This window comes from Bemisia tabaci, chromosome 3, assembly GCF_918797505.1.
Source record: "Bemisia tabaci chromosome 3, PGI_BMITA_v3".
Taxonomy (NCBI): Eukaryota; Metazoa; Arthropoda; class Insecta; order Hemiptera; family Aleyrodidae; genus Bemisia; species Bemisia tabaci.
Window position 1 is genome coordinate 35,238,886 of NC_092795.1, and position 19,307 is coordinate 35,258,192.

At 38.9% G+C, this 19,307-nt stretch overlaps 2 protein-coding genes across 2 annotated transcripts; both read left to right on the top strand.

Annotated features, from left to right (window-relative positions):
- Nucleotides 1–64: 64 nt before the first annotated feature.
- On the top strand, nt 65–12,536 carry LOC109043387 (uncharacterized). Its single transcript, XM_019060576.2, has 4 exons — nt 65–376; nt 3,792–3,961; nt 5,323–5,673; nt 7,365–12,536. The coding sequence occupies exons 2-4, from the start codon at nt 3,801–3,803 to the stop codon at nt 8,014–8,016; spliced, it is 1,164 nt and encodes a 387-aa protein (XP_018916121.2). The 5' UTR covers nt 65–376; nt 3,792–3,800; the 3' UTR covers nt 8,017–12,536.
- Nucleotides 12,537–14,042: 1,506 nt separating this feature from the next.
- LOC109043386 (uncharacterized) lies at nt 14,043–18,607 on the top strand. The gene is made up of 3 exons (XM_019060574.2): nt 14,043–14,370; nt 15,405–15,755; nt 16,439–18,607. The coding sequence occupies exons 1-3, from the start codon at nt 14,210–14,212 to the stop codon at nt 17,097–17,099; spliced, it is 1,173 nt and encodes a 390-aa protein (XP_018916119.2). The 5' UTR covers nt 14,043–14,209; the 3' UTR covers nt 17,100–18,607.
- Nucleotides 18,608–19,307: the final 700 nt, after the last annotated feature.

Genomic DNA, 19,307 nt, shown 5'->3' on the forward strand with positions numbered 1-19,307 from the left:
TTGGCCGATCATCCACAGGCGCAGTTAATATGGACTAATGCTGCGTATAAATGACCCAAAGAATACTAAATGAGCCCATTCTTCACGAGAAAAATAGCACATTTAACTAAAACGATCCATTTCTTAGTGTTTTTGATTTTTTAATCTCGAGCGTAGAGAGGAAAGTACTCCGATTATATGCGGGATTTGTAAAAGTAAACCGTCGAATAAAACTGCAAGTTCTCATTTTTTTCAGGACAGAAATTGACTGTCTTTAGTGCGGTATGGTTGTGAAATTGACTTGTGGTGCATTTTGTGAGTTTTATCGAAAGATCACAAAAAGTTAACTGTTCTGTACAGTACAAAAAAGAAAGTTGGGACGTTTGAACGTCGAGAGGTAAGATTAATTTTTTAAGAGGACAGTTGTATTACTACGACCTTTGAAGGACTTAATAATAGGAAACTAAGATAGTGAAAATTCTATTTATGTCAAACAAAATATACAGGATGGGCATAATGTAACTGAAAAGTGTCTATAACTTTTGAACAAAATGAGATAAAGGGTTCCGGTTTGGACCATTGCTCATTGTGGCAAGGGGCTGATTTTTTCAGGGGGGCTCATTGATGGGGCCCCCCAAGGGAGCAACTCGAGATTTTTAAATGGCAACCCCCCCCCTTGCCACAATGAGCAATGGTCCAAACCGGAACCCTTTATCTCATTTTGTTCAAAAGTTATAGCCACTTTTCAGTTACTCTATGCCCACCCCGTATAGATATAGTTCTTGAAGATTTTAAACCAATAAAAAACTTTCGTCAATATAATCTTCTTTGGAAAGTAAACAAAAAATGAGAATCTCCTACAAATAAGAAAATCTCGGTAGTTCACCATTATATTTTTTACTATTACATTCATGAAAGATGATTTGGCCCAAGGTTCAATTGTTTTAAAATAAGTAGGCTGTTCTATAGATCGCCTTGATTAGAAAAAAATAGAGCCAATTCCGAGTCTTGTGGCTCAAAAACCACTCCACATTTTTGACAACTTATACTTACGTAGTATTTTAATCATTATATGCGATACATTTATCGCAAATTTAAGAATAATTGTTGTAATAAAACGAAAAATGAGTTCCTGTCATTCTTAAACGTGCCAATGTTCATTGAAATTTAAGGTTTCAGCGCACACAGTATCTTGAGAGGAGTGTGTAGTCGCAAGAAAATAGGAAAGTCGGGAAAATCCATTCTCTAAAAGGTTTTTTTTTTTGGGAGGTGATGATGGAAGTGATAGATGTTTAATATGAACGTTCTTGGAACACGTCCTCCGGAGTCCAAATTATACACACTTTTTGAGGTAAAAAAATTCTTCCAGGATTTCTCCATCGCATGGGCACAGCGTTGCAATACATGATTGTTAATAGCACGCAGGTTGAAGCAATTTGGTAGACCTGAAATTGGCCAAATCGACAGCATTTTCGCAGCTTGATAAGCTTTGCTATCTTTTTCCCTCGTCGAGCCAAGGGATTGGCTCGAAGTTGCTTAGTAAATCACCACTTGTGGGAGTCATCACTAAAAACGAGACAAGTTTCATCCGGGACATTGGATGTAAATCGTATGAAATTTGAAATCGCCGTTAAAAATTATACAGTAGACTGCCGAGACGAATAGGCATTAGCAATCTCGCTTGGAGAGTTGAGACTTCAGGTCTGACTGTCGAAATCTTGATGAATTTGCGCCGCAAGTTGGACAGTTTAAACATTTTGGCTTAACAGTATCACAGTACTATTCACCGTTTAGTTGAACTTCCGTTTTTGTTTGGCCAAATTTCCAAAAATTTCTATTTATACTTCAAGGTCTTGTAAAGGGCAGGGTTTAATCTCAACAGAATTTCAGGAATTTGAAATACTTACAGAATATTTGAAGTACGACAAACTAATACAACTTGAGGTTACTCTATGACTTGAATAGAGATACTGTTCCTTGCATGAACCAATCATTGCTCCTAGACCTAATGAGGTATTTTTTTTTATTTTTCAATCGTGCTTAATTCTTGTTTAGAGAGATGTGTATGTGTCAAAGGCAAATAGTCAAATTAGGCATTTTATCAAATACCTAGGCGGATTGTCAAATTTTCAGATGTTGCGAGGTTTCTTATGTTTTCACAGAGACCTCTCGAATTTCCAATATTTAAAGTGTGAAAATCCATTAAAGTACAGACTGTTATTGCCTTTCCTATTCAAAAATGCTCCTCACATTTCTTCAGCTGTCCAAATTGTGAAATAAGTTTATTTTATTAAATGCTGTGTATTTTGAGATAAATGTGCAATCTAGGACTAGAAATAACTCAGGTATTTATCATTGTATGAAGCAAATTTCTACAGAGAATTCCTTCCCACATGATCAGAGCATTATTTTGTCTACAGTTAGTAAAATAATCAGAATTTCAGTCTAAGTGAAAATATTTGACCATTTGCCTAGGCATTCAACCAAATGCCTGATTTGACTATTTGCCTTCAACATATGCACCTACAACGACCGATCAGCGATTCAAAATTGGGAGGAACTGAAGTTACTTGGGAATTTAAAAAAAAAATGAATTTAAGGAAAATTAGGAAAAATTAATAACCAGCTTTTTCTCTCCCTGCACTGTTTTTCATGCCGAACACCAGATCATTTTCCAAATTAAATTTTAGGCTTCATGGCATCGATTTTGATTAAAATTTGCTGTGCTGTCTGACTAAATATTTTCAAAATTATGACACAAGAGCCCCGCTTTTGAAGGTCCGAATGTCTTTTTTAGCCTCAAATAGTGACCGAGGGAGGTCTCTTCATTTTTCATTTAAATTTCTCTCAGGTATTAAAATAAACAATGTGACTTTATTATTGCAAATTAATACATGAAGTCGAGAGATTTAATGAAAGGGGGGGGGGGAGAGATGATTCCAAATTCCCCTCAATAGAAGACAATATCCCATGTATCCTCTGGGAGGGATGCAAAAATCCCTGTTGGTCTTAGCAGGACCAACGGGGATTTTTGCATCTCTTCCAGAGGGTACATAGGATCTTTTCCTCTATTGAGGGAAATTTGGAATCATCTCTCCCTCTCCCCTTTCATTAAATATCTCGACATTATGTATTAATGGGCACCCTAGCCCCCCCCCCCCCTCCCCACGAGAAAAAACACGGCAGTCAGGAGTACCAAAAATGGGCACTCCCTACTAGCGTGCGGTAGCGAAAAACGCGCCAGCTACCCTGCCGGAGCCCCCCCCCCCCCCTCCTGCCCCAGCAGCTACGTCACATCGCCCTACCCTTACCGGCGCACCCCTAAAAACGTCGGTAACGCAAACCGCACCACCCCGGTTGTGCAAATCGCAGTTCGGTAGCAGGAACCGAGAGTTCGGTACCCTGAATCGGGAATCTCGGTACCCCGAACCGAGAAGTCTGGTAGTAGCTACCGAGGATATACTGTAGTGTAAACCGAAACATTCGGTGTTCAATATCGGCCGTACTGTGCGGTACGTGCTAACGCACTGCGGTTCTCCTGACCGTACTTTTTTTCTCAGTGTAAGAGTGCTGTTTTTGGCAGAGCAATTGCATTCCATGTAATGAAGAAAATAAGAGGTTGATTTGATCAGGATGCGGGGGTTTCAATGAATGAAAATTACTTTAATGAGAAGGAAGATTTCATGATCGAATGAAACTCCAAACTTCAAGAAATCATTGATGAAGTTTTAAGTACGGCAATATAACCCGATTTTGATATTTTGTATTTCAGCAATATCATAGCGATGTAATAAAAAATTCTACATTTTCAGGTCAGAAGTATGGGTGTGGATGTATTATACCATATGACACCCGATTTGCCGAAAAATGAGCAACCTTCGAAACCAGCTCGGAAACGCGCCCCGACTTCAAAACCGCCATTTACTCTTGCAGAGCTAAAATCTCTCGTGCCTCCACATTGTTTTGAACGCTCTCTCTTACGGTTAGTATTGCACTCTAACAAATTAGTCCTGGGAAGGATATGAAGTGAGATTGTACTTCCTGCAGCTTTCATTTCCTGTCTTAATAGATAATGCTCAATATAATGCTAAACTATCAATGGTTGAATATACGATATTTACCTCCAAAACATGAACATATCTTTTTAAAAATGAAATATCACCAATGGGTCACTAAACCATGAACGAATTTTGACTTGCGAATATGGTTTTCTGAAGGAAAATGACGCGTAGAACACGATGCGCACATTGAAAACGCGAACAAGTAACTCAATAACCGAGAAATGCGCAGTTCAAATCGCTCAACTTATACGCAAATTTAAAACGCCCCGGTTTCGCGCCGCGCCGAATGATGTCATCCGGCACCAATCAGAAGCGGGCACGGGTTTCCACGACTTCCGTCAAATGTCTATCTACTCTTCGTGTATGAAAACAATACTGAAGTCGAAATTATATCTTTTGAATTCAAGACTTGAATCTCATTCATATGTTAGCTGTAATAAACGAGCAACAATTCCACATTGAAACACGTTTTATTTTAACAAACATCAGAGGAAAATGAGAGAAGATTGCGATATGACTATCGCAGTGCGTCAACACCGTCAGTTTCCCGCCATTAGGCTGCGTTTGAAATGTCTTGCAGTTTTTAGATTTTTCAAAAGCGGGTTTCGACCGCGATTTCGGCTCCAAAAAAATGCGGAAAAATCACCACGTTATCTACTCACATTGTACTTTCAGAATATTCAATAAAATAAACAAGGTTTAGTGACTCATCATGGATACTTAATAAGGATTTGGTACATTTTGTTATTAAAACTACAATTGCTGCCTTGATTTTTCGTTCGGCTTGCAAAGGAAAATGCAATTGAGGGGCTAAGAGGACAAGGCGCGGAAGTGCAATTTTGGAAAAGAATGTATAGACTTTCGTGATTTCCAGTAAAACTAGTCTTAATGCACATTCCGTAAAAAATTTGCTCCAGAATTCAAATGTTTAAGCATCAAAAAGTCAGTCCGAACTCTCTTTCCGCCGTAAGGATACATGTCATTTCAAAACTTCAAACACGGATTTCTCGACAAGGCAAAAAATGCACTAATGCGCCTTGTCCTCAAAGCCCCTCAATTATTAATGTATCGAGAAATTCCTGCTTTTTGCAGTTTGAATCCCACATGAACATGGTTGAACCATGTCCATTAAAGCAGCGTTTACAATAAGATCACAGCGGAAATTAGTTACAAGTTAATATTTGAAACGGTCTTAAAGTAGGTATTTCTAACTAGCCCCCCCCCCCCCCCCACCTTCCGGAAATAAGATTTTGATTACTAACCTATTATTATTTTTTTCTAGGTCCACGCTTTATCTATTTCACGACATAGCAATCTTAGCTGGCCTCTTCTACGTGGCGAATAACTACATCCCGTTGCTACCATGGCCGATGAAATGGCTAGCGTGGCCCCTGTACTGGGCCTCAGCTGGGACCGTTGGCTTTGGTCTATGGTTCATGGGCCACGAAATGGGGCACCAGGCATTTAGCGACTACGAATGGCTCAACGATGCAATTGGGTTTTTGGTCCATTCTTCCATGCTCACACCGTATTACTCGTGGCGACACAGCCACCATCAGCACCATGTCCACACCGGTTCTGTTGATAAAGATTCTGCTCATGTTCCAAAACAAAAGCCGTCTGTGATTCGAAGGTAAGGCTTCATGGGTTTTTTGAGTAAAAATATGCCTCCAGGGAATGTATGGGTCTCTGATGTATTTTTGCACTTTCTGTCAATATGATTGCGCACGTTAGAATTTTGATGACATTTTTTAAAAATGAGAAATTGCCAATTATGGCTAACTATTAATGCTTTGGACTACATTTTGTAATGGACCTGTTGCATGCAAGAGATACAGCCGCGCGAATAGACTTTTTAGAGGTTAAATGACACGCAAATTACGATGGTCACATTAAAAAAGTCTGAAATACACTCCTTACTGCGAAATTTGCGTTGCTAGGAACGCGCTTTTTCAAATTTCCCGCGTCTGGGGGCAGTTTTCTAATCACCGGAAACGAGCAAACGGCGGGCTCGGTGATTTCCGAATGCCGAGTCGTTGTTGTTGTTGTTATTTTTTCCTTCAGTTTGTTTACAAATCCGACGTGATCTCTTACAGTGGTCCATATACGCTTTATGAGGTAACAAAATCGATTAACTTTTAAATATCCAACGCAATTCTTCTACATTTCATTTCACGATATCACGAGCTCCGATTTTTAGGTTATGTTGTCAGTTTTAGTTGACCGGAAATAGCCGCGAGTTTCCGTTAATTTTTTCCGTTAGAAAACTGCCCCCAGACGCGGGAAATTTGAAAAAGCGCGTTCCTAACAACGCAAATTGCGCAGTAAGGAGTGTATTTTAGACTTTTTAAATGTGACCATCGTAATTTTCGTGTCATTTAACCTCTAAAAAGTCTATTCGCACGGCTGTATCTCTTACATGCAACAGGCCCATTAAAAACTACAATTACTGGCTTATCCATAAAAAAAAAACACTTTTGCACATGGGAAAATTAATAGTACACAAGTTATTTCTGAACTGAGCTTGAGATTGTAATGCCTAATTGCAAAATGTAGTCCATTTTTAACAAACTAATCTTCTCCCTAGTCTGACTTTTGACGACTAGTTAATCCTTTGATGGAGGTCAATGAGAAGTATGCAAACCTTTGAATCGTGCTGGGAGAGTAATCAGAATAATACAGTTTTCTTACATCTAACTTGCATCACCGTTAAGATCCGAGCATTTTTGACGAAATTGGGATGGAAATCGTATCACTACTGTGAACTGATTGCGAGTTTGTTTTTTGTTCGCGATTCGACTCACGTAGAATATTGTGTTCCTCATGACCGGGCAATTCAAATTTCCCGTAATCAGTGTAAAATTAAAATGTTAATATCTTAGTTAGGAGCAAGTTTCAGTAATTTTTGATGCAAGAATCGTGTTTTACGTGAAATTCTGGTTACAGATCATGTATCAGAATGCTCAAATTCGTATAGTGGTCCATTGATCTTACATACGTTGATTTGTTCTATATTTTGATGGGAAAGAATTAATTTAATGTGCGACGAATCTACGGTGTAAGTCGGCAATCACATAACTCGGTTTGTGACGTCGCAGACTTCCTGTCATACTTTACTTTTTAAACGGAAAACTACTCAACGGCAATTCCTTAAAACTGTCGTGATTTTTCCTCTCTGTGCAAAGAAACGTCTGCATAAACTTCAAGTAATGATGTCGACTTGTTCTCCTTTAAAATAAAAATATAGAGGCGGGGATTTTCAGACACCGCAAACGAGATATGTTATTGCGGACTTACACCGACGAAATGCTTTAATTTTTCCAGGTACTTTAACAGTCCCGTTGGTCGCATAATCTCTCTGATATTCGTCCTTGGGGTGGGCTGGCCGCTTTATTTACTGTTCAACCTCACCGGCCGTAAGTACCAGCGGCACAATAGTCACTTCGACCCGAACGCCCCGATGTTCCCTCCCCGCATGCGCCTCAAAGTGCACCTCTCGAATGCAGGCGTGTTCTCCATGCTGGCGCTACTCGCCTGGCTAGCGCATACACACGGACTAGCTTGGCTAGCGTCTGTTTACTGGGGGCCGATCACCGTCGTCTACGCGTGGGTGGTCAGCATCACACTCCTCAACCACGTCCACCCCGATCTACCCCGCTACGGCGATGGTGAGTGGGAGTGGCTCCGTAGCTCCGTCACCTCTACCGTGGACCGCGACTTCGGGTTCCTCAATTATCTCTTCCACCAGACCCCGAATGTTCATACTGTGCACCACCTCTTCCCGAAGATGCCTCATTACGGGCTAGTCGAGGCGACGAACGTATTGCGACCGGTTCTCGGCGAGTATTACCAGTTTGATCCGACGCCCGTCCATAAAGCGCTCTACCAAGCGGTCAAAGAGTGCGTATTTGTGAAGGAGGATGATAACCAAAAAGGAGTGTATTGGTACAGTCCGATATTAGAGGCAGCACTCTGAGTTGAAAGCTCCCGTGCTGAGGAGGAACGCCGCATGAGCCTTAACCCTCTATGGCATGAATTAATTTTGGATCTCAGATTCTAAGGGACACTAATCTATTTTGTAGCTTGCAGCGACCAAATAGAGTACCAAATTTTTTTTTCAAAATTTTAAAGTGAAGGAATCAACTTTTCAAAAAAAGAAAAAACTAATGAAATTTTGCAAAATCATGGCAGAGGAGAAAGACTCAATTTTTAAAAACCCCGAAAGTACGTTGTTACGAACTTGCAACGCTATGCCATGGAGGTTTAAGATGTTGCCAAATTTTCTTCAATAAGATCTGAATATTCAGAGGAATTTTTATTCGAATTTCTCAGAGAACTCAATATTTAATCAGGCCTAAATTACCAGACAATTTCAAGAGAAAATATTTGTAACGCCCTTTAAAAATCAACCTTTTATCAGAGAACATTTGGCAACGCTCGAATGTTCATACGACGTTTTTGCTCAGCACGACAGGAAAGTCAAGGATCAGCCTTTTCTGAAACTTTAGGGGCAGAGTTTCAGAAAACGCACATAATATTTTTAAGTAAAAATATGTAGCTCGGATTCACGCGATAATATTGCTTGGCAGAAGTTCATCTCATTCTTGTGATTTTAATTTAATTTTCAGGTGTTCTTTCGTTTATTTTTGATTATGACTGTTGCATTTAAGAGGCAAAACTGTCTTCGTCAAAGTTTTGCCGCACAATGCTACCGTTCTGACCTAAAAGAAGGTCCAATAAAGTCATGAGAAGGAACCCATTGGGCGGGTTATCTTATCGTCAGATTTATGAATGTTGTCTTCAATTAAGAAGAAAACACTGAAAGCGACGAAGTTTTTAAGGGGGGATCGTTTATTCAAGTTTTGAAAAAAACATTTTATTGCAAAATTTCTTCAAGAGCTGTTTCTCATTTTGAATTCGCAGCTATTTGCTGTGTGTATTTTGATTAGAAAAATCAGAAACCTTTTTCCGGTATATTTATATCTATTTCTAGCGCATATATTGATAGTTCCTATCTATACGTATGAACTCTTTGTGATAGGAAACATGTTTAAAGCTTAATCATAGGAAGCTGAAAGTGGGATTGCATAAAGAGAATATGTGGATCCTTTTTTAGGATTAAACTTAAAATTAATAATTGTTTTATACGTAGGAGTGCCTTTTATTTCTTAAATAAATTTTTAATGCATTTCATTAAACTTTTGTAAAGTTAAGCTGCTTTTTTAAAAAATTGTCTTGTTGTAGCTGTTATTTTTTATCATTGTTATTTTTAAAAAGACTGACGTAAAGCTAAGCTCTGCTACATTTGAGTGTTGGAGTGGTTTACGCCATAAGTTCGTGGTTGAATTAGGCAATTTAATCTATGACGCACTTAGGCACATTTTGAGCGTTCACCACGTTAGTGGTGTACGCTCTTTCCCGTCGTTTTGCATCGGGTATGTTACTAATGTATTCGTTGGTAAACTGCCGTGCTAAGGAAGAACGCCGTATAAACCAGAGACGTTGCCAAGATTCCTTCGATAAACACCGAATTCAATAGGAAAGTTGTGAATATTTTTCCCCAAAAATTTCAGACATTTTTTTACGCAATTCAATCTAAAACATCTGAAAATTCCAAAGAAAAAGGTGCATACATGTCGTCCAAAATGCACGTTTTATCTAGGGAAATTTGACAACTCTCGAATGTTCGTACGGCGTTTTTCCTTAGCACGGCAGCATAGACCCGCACTGCTCCAGGGGAATCAGCGCCATTTTTCGTGGCGGGAAGCAATACCTAGTTTCACAATTTTTTTTTTTTTTTTGTCTCATTTCTACCTTTCTTCTCCTATTTTGTCTACTTTATGTAATGCATGTAGGCTTGTCTTTGAGAAATTAATATCTTTACGTTTTAAAACTCTGCAACGTACTTGTATTTAATGACTCTTTCAAGGATCGTTCAAATTTGTTGTCGTCGTAGTCCTAGAAAAATCTTTGGGCAAAGTACCCCTTCACTGATGACCCCTATATTTTACTCTATGAGGACAAGTCATTCTTATATAGATGCATGTTTCCTAGGTTATGCTCCACGTTTAGTTCAATAGCGTCTTGTAGCGCTCTCTTCCGTCCGCGCAAAACCACTTTTACATATTGACGAGGTGCTACGGTGAACGCTTTCCAACTTTAAGACGTTGGAACCGTCGTCTCGTTTCATTTTTAAACATGCTGTGCTTTCACTGGAACGAGTTGTAAAAAAGACTGTCCAAACCACGGATTGAACGTGTATTCAAATTGCTGTTTTAAATGCTGCTGATATGAGTAAAGAATATGAATAAAGAAAATTATATTTTTGAGTTCCAATCATTATATATTACACTCTTAAAACAAGGTTTAAGTATCAACACAAGGCTTAAAAACGTTGAATCATTAGTTTTCCTTTCAAGCGCCGGATATATTCTGATTTTTGTCTTGATAAATAGTTGAACATTTTTTAAAAAAACAGCTATTCCTCTTCCACCTCATCAAAGTAACACTTCATGTATCAAAACGTCTATATTGCTGGTGCATGTAGAAGTTTTGTTCTTCTTCAGATCAGCCCTAGGCCACTTCGATCCTTATTGCAATGGATTAGTTTGAGTCCGATCAATTTTGTATCCAGAAGTTGAAAGGCATGCAGCAAAAACAGGTTTATTATTATCGGTCGTATATTAATCTCCAGGTATAAGTAATGTTATATTTCGGTAACTTGAGAATGCTAGGTTTTGAATACTGCTATGAAAACTTTATACCCTATTGTACAGTCTCATATTTTCTCAGTCGGCTCGACTCAATCTAGGTCTCTATATTTTCAGAGAAAAAACGGAAGAAGATGCATGCTTGAAATGTTAAATTGAACTTTTTTTATTTCCACCCAGATTGCTTCCCATTTAGATACATATGGTGGCAGATACAAGCTCACTCGATTTTTTAAATTGAAAACACGTGCTTTGCTGAGTTTCATTAATTCGAATCATTCTAAGTTAAGCTCAGTGACGTCTATCTGTGTGGGGCCGTTCGCGTGTTTTTCAATTTCTCAGGCATTTTTGGCAGGTGCGTGCCGTAAATCACAAAAATACCACATGCATTAGCCCTTACAAAAAATTTCGTGATTTTTTTTTTTTTAGAAGCTTTTAGGAGATTCATCGTAGTATTGATTTCACCAAGTTTTAATACACAAGTGCTCATACCGTAAAGAAAGTTACGGGTAAAAAAATCAGATTGTTTTATTTTGGGATTTTACGCCCATGTCCTCTCAGGCATGCTCAGAATTTATCAACACTACTCAATTTTTGTCTATTTTGAGCAGTAAAATTATTTTGAAAGTGTTTCTCTGAGAGCACTATGCGAGCTAATGCACTTTTTTAGCTGACTTTCAAATAATTAATGTTTTAATCTTATCTTTGAATCTGTGTCGCATTCGGTAGTTTTTAAAATTTTCCACAAGGACATGTAGATCCGTGCATAACGTTTTGCTGACTAGCAAAGCTGCACGTAAACAAAGTAAAATAGATTCAGGAGAAGATCAGCGTATATGATGATATATTTCCTGTCTTATTTTGTTGGTCAACTAAAGAACAAACGTATGTAATTTAAATTATAGGGTGACACGAAAGGACCTCTCGGAAAACTTCATTTTTATAAATTACATTTTTTTAACACTATAGCTTGTGTTTAATCAAGAAGATAAAACTTTCTTATTTTATTATCACACAATAAACTACTATGGCTGCCATTCAACAAAGTAATCTTACCTCTAAGTAATCCACACGAAAGCACACAGTAGAGCCGCACAATATAACAAAGAACACAAAAAATAGAATAAAATAACGTTGGGATAAGTGTGATAAGAGAGAAAATTGATCCGCTTATTAAAAGTTCCCAGTATTTCTCTTATGCGCATTGAGAAAGAAACGTCGGTTTATATGGAACATCAAAGTTTCGATCCAGGTAACCCTAGTTTCTAATCATAGGAACCATACTTCCGTACTGGTAACCGAAGTTCGGTTCCCAAGACTCAAAACTTCAAATATCCAGACCGCCGCGGAAACTTTAATTTTCCACATGAATTGAAGTTCAACTTTTGTAACCGAAGTTATTTTCTCTCTGACGTCTTACAGAACTGTATACCCTACCAAACTGAGCTCTGACCAAGCTTTCGAAGGAGTAACTCAGATTGGTAATAAAACGGTGACTCGATGCGGTAACAAGATATAAAATCGTTACGTCATCTCCAATTTTTCGGAAACTTTTCATCCGAAAACGTGATTTTGAGAAAATGATTCATAATCACCCGGCGTGCAAGTCCTTTAATCAATCGAATTTCATATCAACGTCATCTTTAAATTCATTTTTTGCCATTTTCCCGATCAAGTGACCCCTCTTTGCTCACGACATCGGAAAAGTTTCCGAGGAACAAGCTTAATTATTAATGGAGTCATCCTTAGAGGTTCATTCGGTCGTGATTAAAGAGTAATTGCACGAGCTCAGCACTGAGAAAAAACTATGGTTTATAAACCTATTAGAGGTAAATATGGAACACCTATAATAGTCGTAAATAAACTAATGATTCTCGGTCTGTGAACCATACTAAGGTCTCTGTACCTAATTAAGGTACACGTACCATAACTAAGGTATATGTGCTATTATTATATGTAGAGGTACTACTATTAGTGGTGTTCCATATTTACCTCTAATAGGTTTATAAGCCATAGTGTTTTCTCAGTGAGGATCTGGAACTGATCTTTGATTTTCCTGGTAGAGCCACTCATCAAACATGTATAAGCCCGTTTTTACAGTACTGCTTCCTCTGGACGGATGAGTTGCATTGCGTAAGATCAATTTAAACTTTTTAAACATGTGTGGAAAAAGTAATTTTTCCAGTTTGCACCGAATGGTAATTTTTCCTCGTCTTCATACTCTGGCACTGATTACCGTCTCTCAGAATTTGGAGAAAATTAGCCACGGTATAAAATCGCTTGGACTCACCCTCCGCCATCAGAGTTTGACCTTCTCTTATACTGTCAGTTTGGAGCGAGGTTTTTTTTTCACTTTAGTTCTGGCACCGTATTTTGCAAATTCTAAGGAGAACTCAGTTGAAGAGAGTGTAATTTGTGGTTCATCTAATTACAAAAACGTTGCTTGGATCACTTGAAGGTAAAATTCCCTCTTTTAAACAAAAACGAGAGTAAAATCGTAATTAAATTTTTGTCACGTGGTAGCTATCTATTGCGCACTTGCGTTCTTACCGGTAACCCTGCAGTCATTTTTCCGGTCAATAAAATGATTCAATCAGATCTAAAAATTAGTGACTTCGTTAAAATTTTGGTGCTATCAGAAAGCAATTGGGGTGATTATTTTTCTTTAAGGAACTGAGGATCCTGATTGTCTCATTCAAAGTCTGTTTTGCTTGTTAGGTTTTCGTGCATTTTCCGTGTGAGAAGGGGGGCCTCTCATCACATATTCCTCCTGAAGAGGGATAGGCGTTCAAAAATGATGGGGGGGGGGGGAATTGAGGAGTTTAGTGCATAAACAGCTCGAGTAGGAAATTTGCGGTTCCACAAAACAGCGGTTGAATATTTCACTATGACACCCAGTTTGACACGTTAATAGATATAGCAATGACTGATGTCAAAAAAAGTTGGTCATACGCTCAAGTTTAAGCCGGCTTGATTGAAATGTAGAAAGATATTGTTGGAAATGAGAAATGACAGAAACAGAAAAGGTACACTCAGGCCATTTTTGCATAGAACGACTGATTTGAGAGGTACATTGCGCGTTTAAATACTTGGTCCGTTTTGTACAGAGTCACGTTTAACCTATGTGGGATGCAAACAGAGGTTTCGGAAAAAAAGAAGAGCTTGAAAAAAACGTTGACTTTGGGAAAAAAAAAAAAAAAAATTGTTCACATAATAATGACAAAATAAATCATCCAAAAAGTTGTTCACCTCTAAAACGGTCTACCCGTTCGGGCCGTTATTGCACCCAACTCCTCAATTGTAAAACAGGACTGTTTGATGGGATAAAATCCTGAGAAGGGATTGTATCCAGATCTCCGTCCCAGTCACAATTCTGCAATCTGCCGACGAAAGGTGCTCTCCAAACAACCATCAGTTCAACGTCGTTTCTTGAAAGTATTTATGTTTTAGATTAGAATCATGGGTGTGGACGTTCTGAACCATATGACTCCTGACTTACCAAAAAAGCAGCTAGCTTCGAAATCATCCAAAAAACGCGCACCAACGTCGAAACCGCCGTTCACCCTTGGACAGCTAAAATCTCTTGTACCTCCTCATTGCTTCCAACGCTCCCTACCTAGGTGAGTGCATTCTAAACGCGTTCAAGTAATCTGAAATTTTGACCTAATGAAGGATCTTTTCCGACTTTGGAAACTGTTCAATATATTGAAGGGTCCAACAAGGGCTTCTCCTTGTAAAGCAGCTTATACCATTAGAATATGTTTTACCTACCTCGTAAAAGTGCAATAAAGTTTGGACTTCATGAATTTCAATTGTGCGGAGAAAATAAATATTTTACCATGCTATAATAATGGGCATTTTTCACGTGAATGCACAACGCCAAGGTGTCATGAAACCTTGGCGTTGTGTATTCGCATAACAAATTCCCCAGATTGTTGGTATTACGGCGACTTTCATCACCATGTTATAATAATCAATTTTGGCAGATTCTCCTCAAAAATAAAAGAATAAAATAAAATTAAAAATATCCGAGGGCTCGCGGAAAAAGAGGACCGCAAACCCCTGAAATTAACTTATTTTTCCTTTAACATATACGCTATATTATAAAATCATGCGGGTAGAGTGTTACGCTATGAGGTTGTTAAGCTAATCAAGTCACAAACCGGTCTCTCCTCCCCGCACCGTTCCCTCTCGTACCCGCTTTCCCTTACTGGCTAACTAGATATTGGTGAAGGTACCAGTTTCCCTTTTGTATTCTATCAAATCCAATTTCAGATGAATTTTATGGTGAAAAATTGGATCAAACTAGCCTTCATATAACTACATTCACCCTTAACCAGCCACTGGAAACTTCACGTTGCATTATCAAAATGTACATCAAAACATTGTATGAAAGTTCAAAAAGTTGGCGGACACGATTCGAATAATAAAATCAACGAAGTTTGGCCAGAAATTTTCCATTTATCTCTTTTTTGAGGCGAAAAACGCCTTTAATATGTAAGATTTTTTTTTTTTTTTTTTTTTTTTTTTTTTTTTTTTTTTTTGTAATAATCCAGAAGATTCAACTGCCAGAAGACAAGTAAGAGAATAACTGATCCGAACCATTTTGGACGCAAAAATCTTGATCTTACCAAAGTCTAACTTTCATTTCTAGGTCCTTATTTCACCTCATACATGACTTGGTCATAATAGCCGTATTTTCGTACGTGGCCGTCACCTACATTCCGCTGCTTCCTTGGCCGGTACAATGGGTAGCGTGGCCCCTTCACTGGGTCGCAACTGGGACTGTTGCCTTTGGTTTGTGGTTCTTAGGCCACGAGTTGGGACACCACGCATTCAGCGAATACGAATGGCTCAACGATACGATTGGATTTCTCGTCCACTCTAGCATGCTTGTGCCTTATCAATCATGGAAATTCAGCCATCACATGCACCATGTCCACACTGGTTCTCTTGAGAAAGATGTCGCTCATCTTCCGCGTCAAAAACCGTCGACATTACGGAGGTAAGGATTGGTTGGCCCTCTGAATTATAAGCGATGTTTTCATTCTGTTTCATCAATCAACAGTAAATCTCCCGGTGAGATATAGACTACTGTACTGTCGAACTATTACAAAATCTGCTTCTTAAGATTTTAAGAGAATTTTTTCACTAGTAGCATGGAATTTTTCAAAGCTTCAACACTCTAAATACAGAAAAATTATGAATAAACTGTTGTTAATGGTCTGGATGAAAGTTAAATTATTTTGAGAGGAATGACTAGAAATTTCAAGATGATCATGTTTTAAAGCAGGAAGGGGGAGGGGTGAAAATCTTGGAAAAGGACAATAAAAACATTGCGAATACATTCCGCTGTGCTAGGGAAGAACGCCGTAGGAACCTTCGAGAATTGCCAAATTTCCCCTGTTGAAATATGCATTTTTGAGAACATTCATGCATATTTTTCCTTAAAATTTTCAGATATTTCAGCTTAAATTGCGTACAAAATATCTAAAAATTTTGGGAAAAAATATTCACAATTTTCTCAGTAAATTCGGGTTTTGTCGAAGGAAACTTGGCAACGTCTGAAGACTCATACGCCGTTCTTCCTTATCACGGCAGAATTAGTGGACGGGTATTGAGACCTCGTTCAGTTGCGTTGAAAGAACCTCATTAAATGACCGTGACTAAATCCACCATATTTTTCAGGTACCTGAACAGCCCGGTTGGTCGCATCATCTTCCTCCTCCTCATCCTCACGGTTGGCTGGCCGCTGTACCTAATCTGCAACCTCACCGGGCGTAAGTACTCGAGATTCAACAGCTTCCTCGATCCGAACGCCCCGATGTACCCGCCCCGCATGCGCCTTCAGGTGCACCTCGCAAATGCAGGCGTGCTCGCTATGGCCGCGATACTCGCCTGGCTAGCTAACACGCAGGGACTCGCTTGGCTAGCGGCCGTGTACTGGGGGCCACTGGTGGTCGTCAACGCGTGGTTGGTCACCATCACACTCACCAATCACGTTCATCCCTCTCTGCCGCACTACGCCGAGGGGGAGTGGGACTGGTTGCGGGGAACCATCACCTCCACCGTCGACCGGGATTTCGGCTGGTTCCTCAACTACTTGTTTCACAACACCCCGAATGTTCATATGATGCATCACTTGTTCCCGAAAATGCCGCATTACAGGCTTCAGGAGGCGACTGATAAACTGAGACCGATCCTCGGCGATTATTATCAACGGGATACGGCACCTCCGCATAAGGCACTTTATGAGGCTATTAAAGAGTGCGTTCTCGTTAAGGAGGACGTCGACAAAAGGGGGGTCTTTTGGTACAGTGCCTTACTGGAAGCTATGATTGAGCAATAACTCGTTTCTTCGATCCTAATTTCTATGTACACAGAAAGCAAATGATTCAAAATAAATAAGAAAATAAAAAAATAGGTAAAAAAAATTTAAAAAAAAATCGTTTTGTCTAATGTGATATAAATAGCGTTTCCTCAGGTACAGGGAATGATTGTCTCAATTCTTAGGGGTCTATAATTTCACGCTGACGGTTGTTCGAAGAATGTCACATTACTTTTCATGAACACATGATTAAAATAGCAATTGAAAAGTGCAAAAATCATTAATGCTAACCACGGATTCTCTAAGTAGTATTTTTCTTTCAGATTTTTCGGCGAAAAAATTGAATTGAAATCATGAGGAAACCAAAAGGTTGATTTGGTCCCACAAAGGAGGGTTTTATTTTATTAACTTTTTTCTCTATTCTTTTACATGACTTGATGATTTAAGGTTCAATTCACTCCACACTAACTCATCAAGCAACTTGTCATGTGAGAATAATTCTGGGAACCAATATTAATGAACATTATTTTTGCTCCCTATAAGGCTTTATTCCGTTTAAGTATACTTTTAAATTAGTTTTCGTCAGGTAACGTGTTTTTTTTTTTTTCATGTGTGACTGTCAAGCTGTATATTATCACACGAGGGTAAATTGAAACGTCCCTTTATCTGACTACCAGTTTTCAAAATTATTTAAAGCAAGACAAAAAACCCAGAATAAAAATAAGAAAAAAAGGGGGGAATTACCTCTTGCGCTCAATCTGATTCCTAATAATTATTAATTACTTATAGAGCATAGCACTTGTTAAATGTGAAGAGAAGAAAGGAATCGCTTAGAATGAAGAAACACATTATTTTTTAACGTTACTTGTGATGAGAGGCTGAATGAGAACAATTTTTTGGCTGTGGTACACTTAGATAAGTTATAGTTGTCCAATAATTGCACGTCCAATTCTACTTATTTTTTATGAGTGCGGTTAACTGTTTCTTTCTCTTAGATTTAGTTGTTTTTATGTATACGAAGACTGATGTAAATTGTAAATATACATGTATTCAAATATTTCTTAGCTCAAATTATTTTTCATGGCAGTCATAGAATCCAAACAAAGGTAAAATTGTCTAAGACCTGAACCACATGAATATTCAGAAATTAATCAAATTATCTCATTTTCCATCTTGAATCTTGAAGTTGGCGAAACTCTAACTTTTGTAACATAAAATCATGAGAGTAATAAGTACGTAACGCAATTACGCCCAACAGGGCCGGATTTACCTACTTGCTGCTCATGGGCCGCCTGTATTTTGCCGTCCCCTTCTCATTCGTTTTGAAACATCAATAAAAACCATTAAATGAACGTGCCAGAAGGAGAAGGGTGCGAGAGACGCGTTTACTCGTGTTGGACACATTTTTTGCGAAAGCCATGTCAACACTACTAGCAAAAGCTCACGGAACTTGGCGCGAAAGTTAAGTTCCGTAAACCTATATCTGTGTGGACGAAGCCTTCGATTTATAAGAAATGAACGAAACAGTTATGAAAGAACAAACATAAATGGACCGCATTTAACAGAAAGGAACCAAGCCACATCAGCTATTGCCAATTTTAACTGGGCAATTTAATTTTTTACGAGAAAACGTTTGTGCGGATCCCTTTGAAAATGTTAAGGAATTTGCTTCGTACTATGGAGAAAATTCACTGAAATTTGCCCGAAAATCTGCACAACTGTTGTCATGTAAAAAATTTAACTAGCCGATTAAATTTGGTAATGGCTGTTGTGGCTTGGTTCCTTTCTGTTTAACGCGGTCCAAATGTGGTTTGATAATTTTAACTTCTACCGCCGCGCCGCGCCTCGCTGATCGCACTATATTTGGCGCAATGCGTGAAGTATTCCTACAGTCTTGTAGGCGCTATGCGTTTCTCGTCGACCGCTGCTGAGCGAAACAGCAGGTGGTGTTTGACGCAATGCGTGAAGTATTCATGCATTCTTGTAGGCGCTATGCGTTGCACGTCGACCGCCGCTGATCGGGACCGCACTGTGTTTGACGCTATGCGTGATGTATTCATTCGGTCTTGTAATATACCGACCGCGCCGCGCCGAGGGCTTCTCCTTTTCATCTCAAGTCCACGTCATCATTGCTCTCTGCGCCGCGTCGCGTCGCTCTGGCCAAATTGCATGTTTGGTATATCTCATAACTCGGCTAATTAAGGGTGCTGTCTCTTGTATCACCGCGAA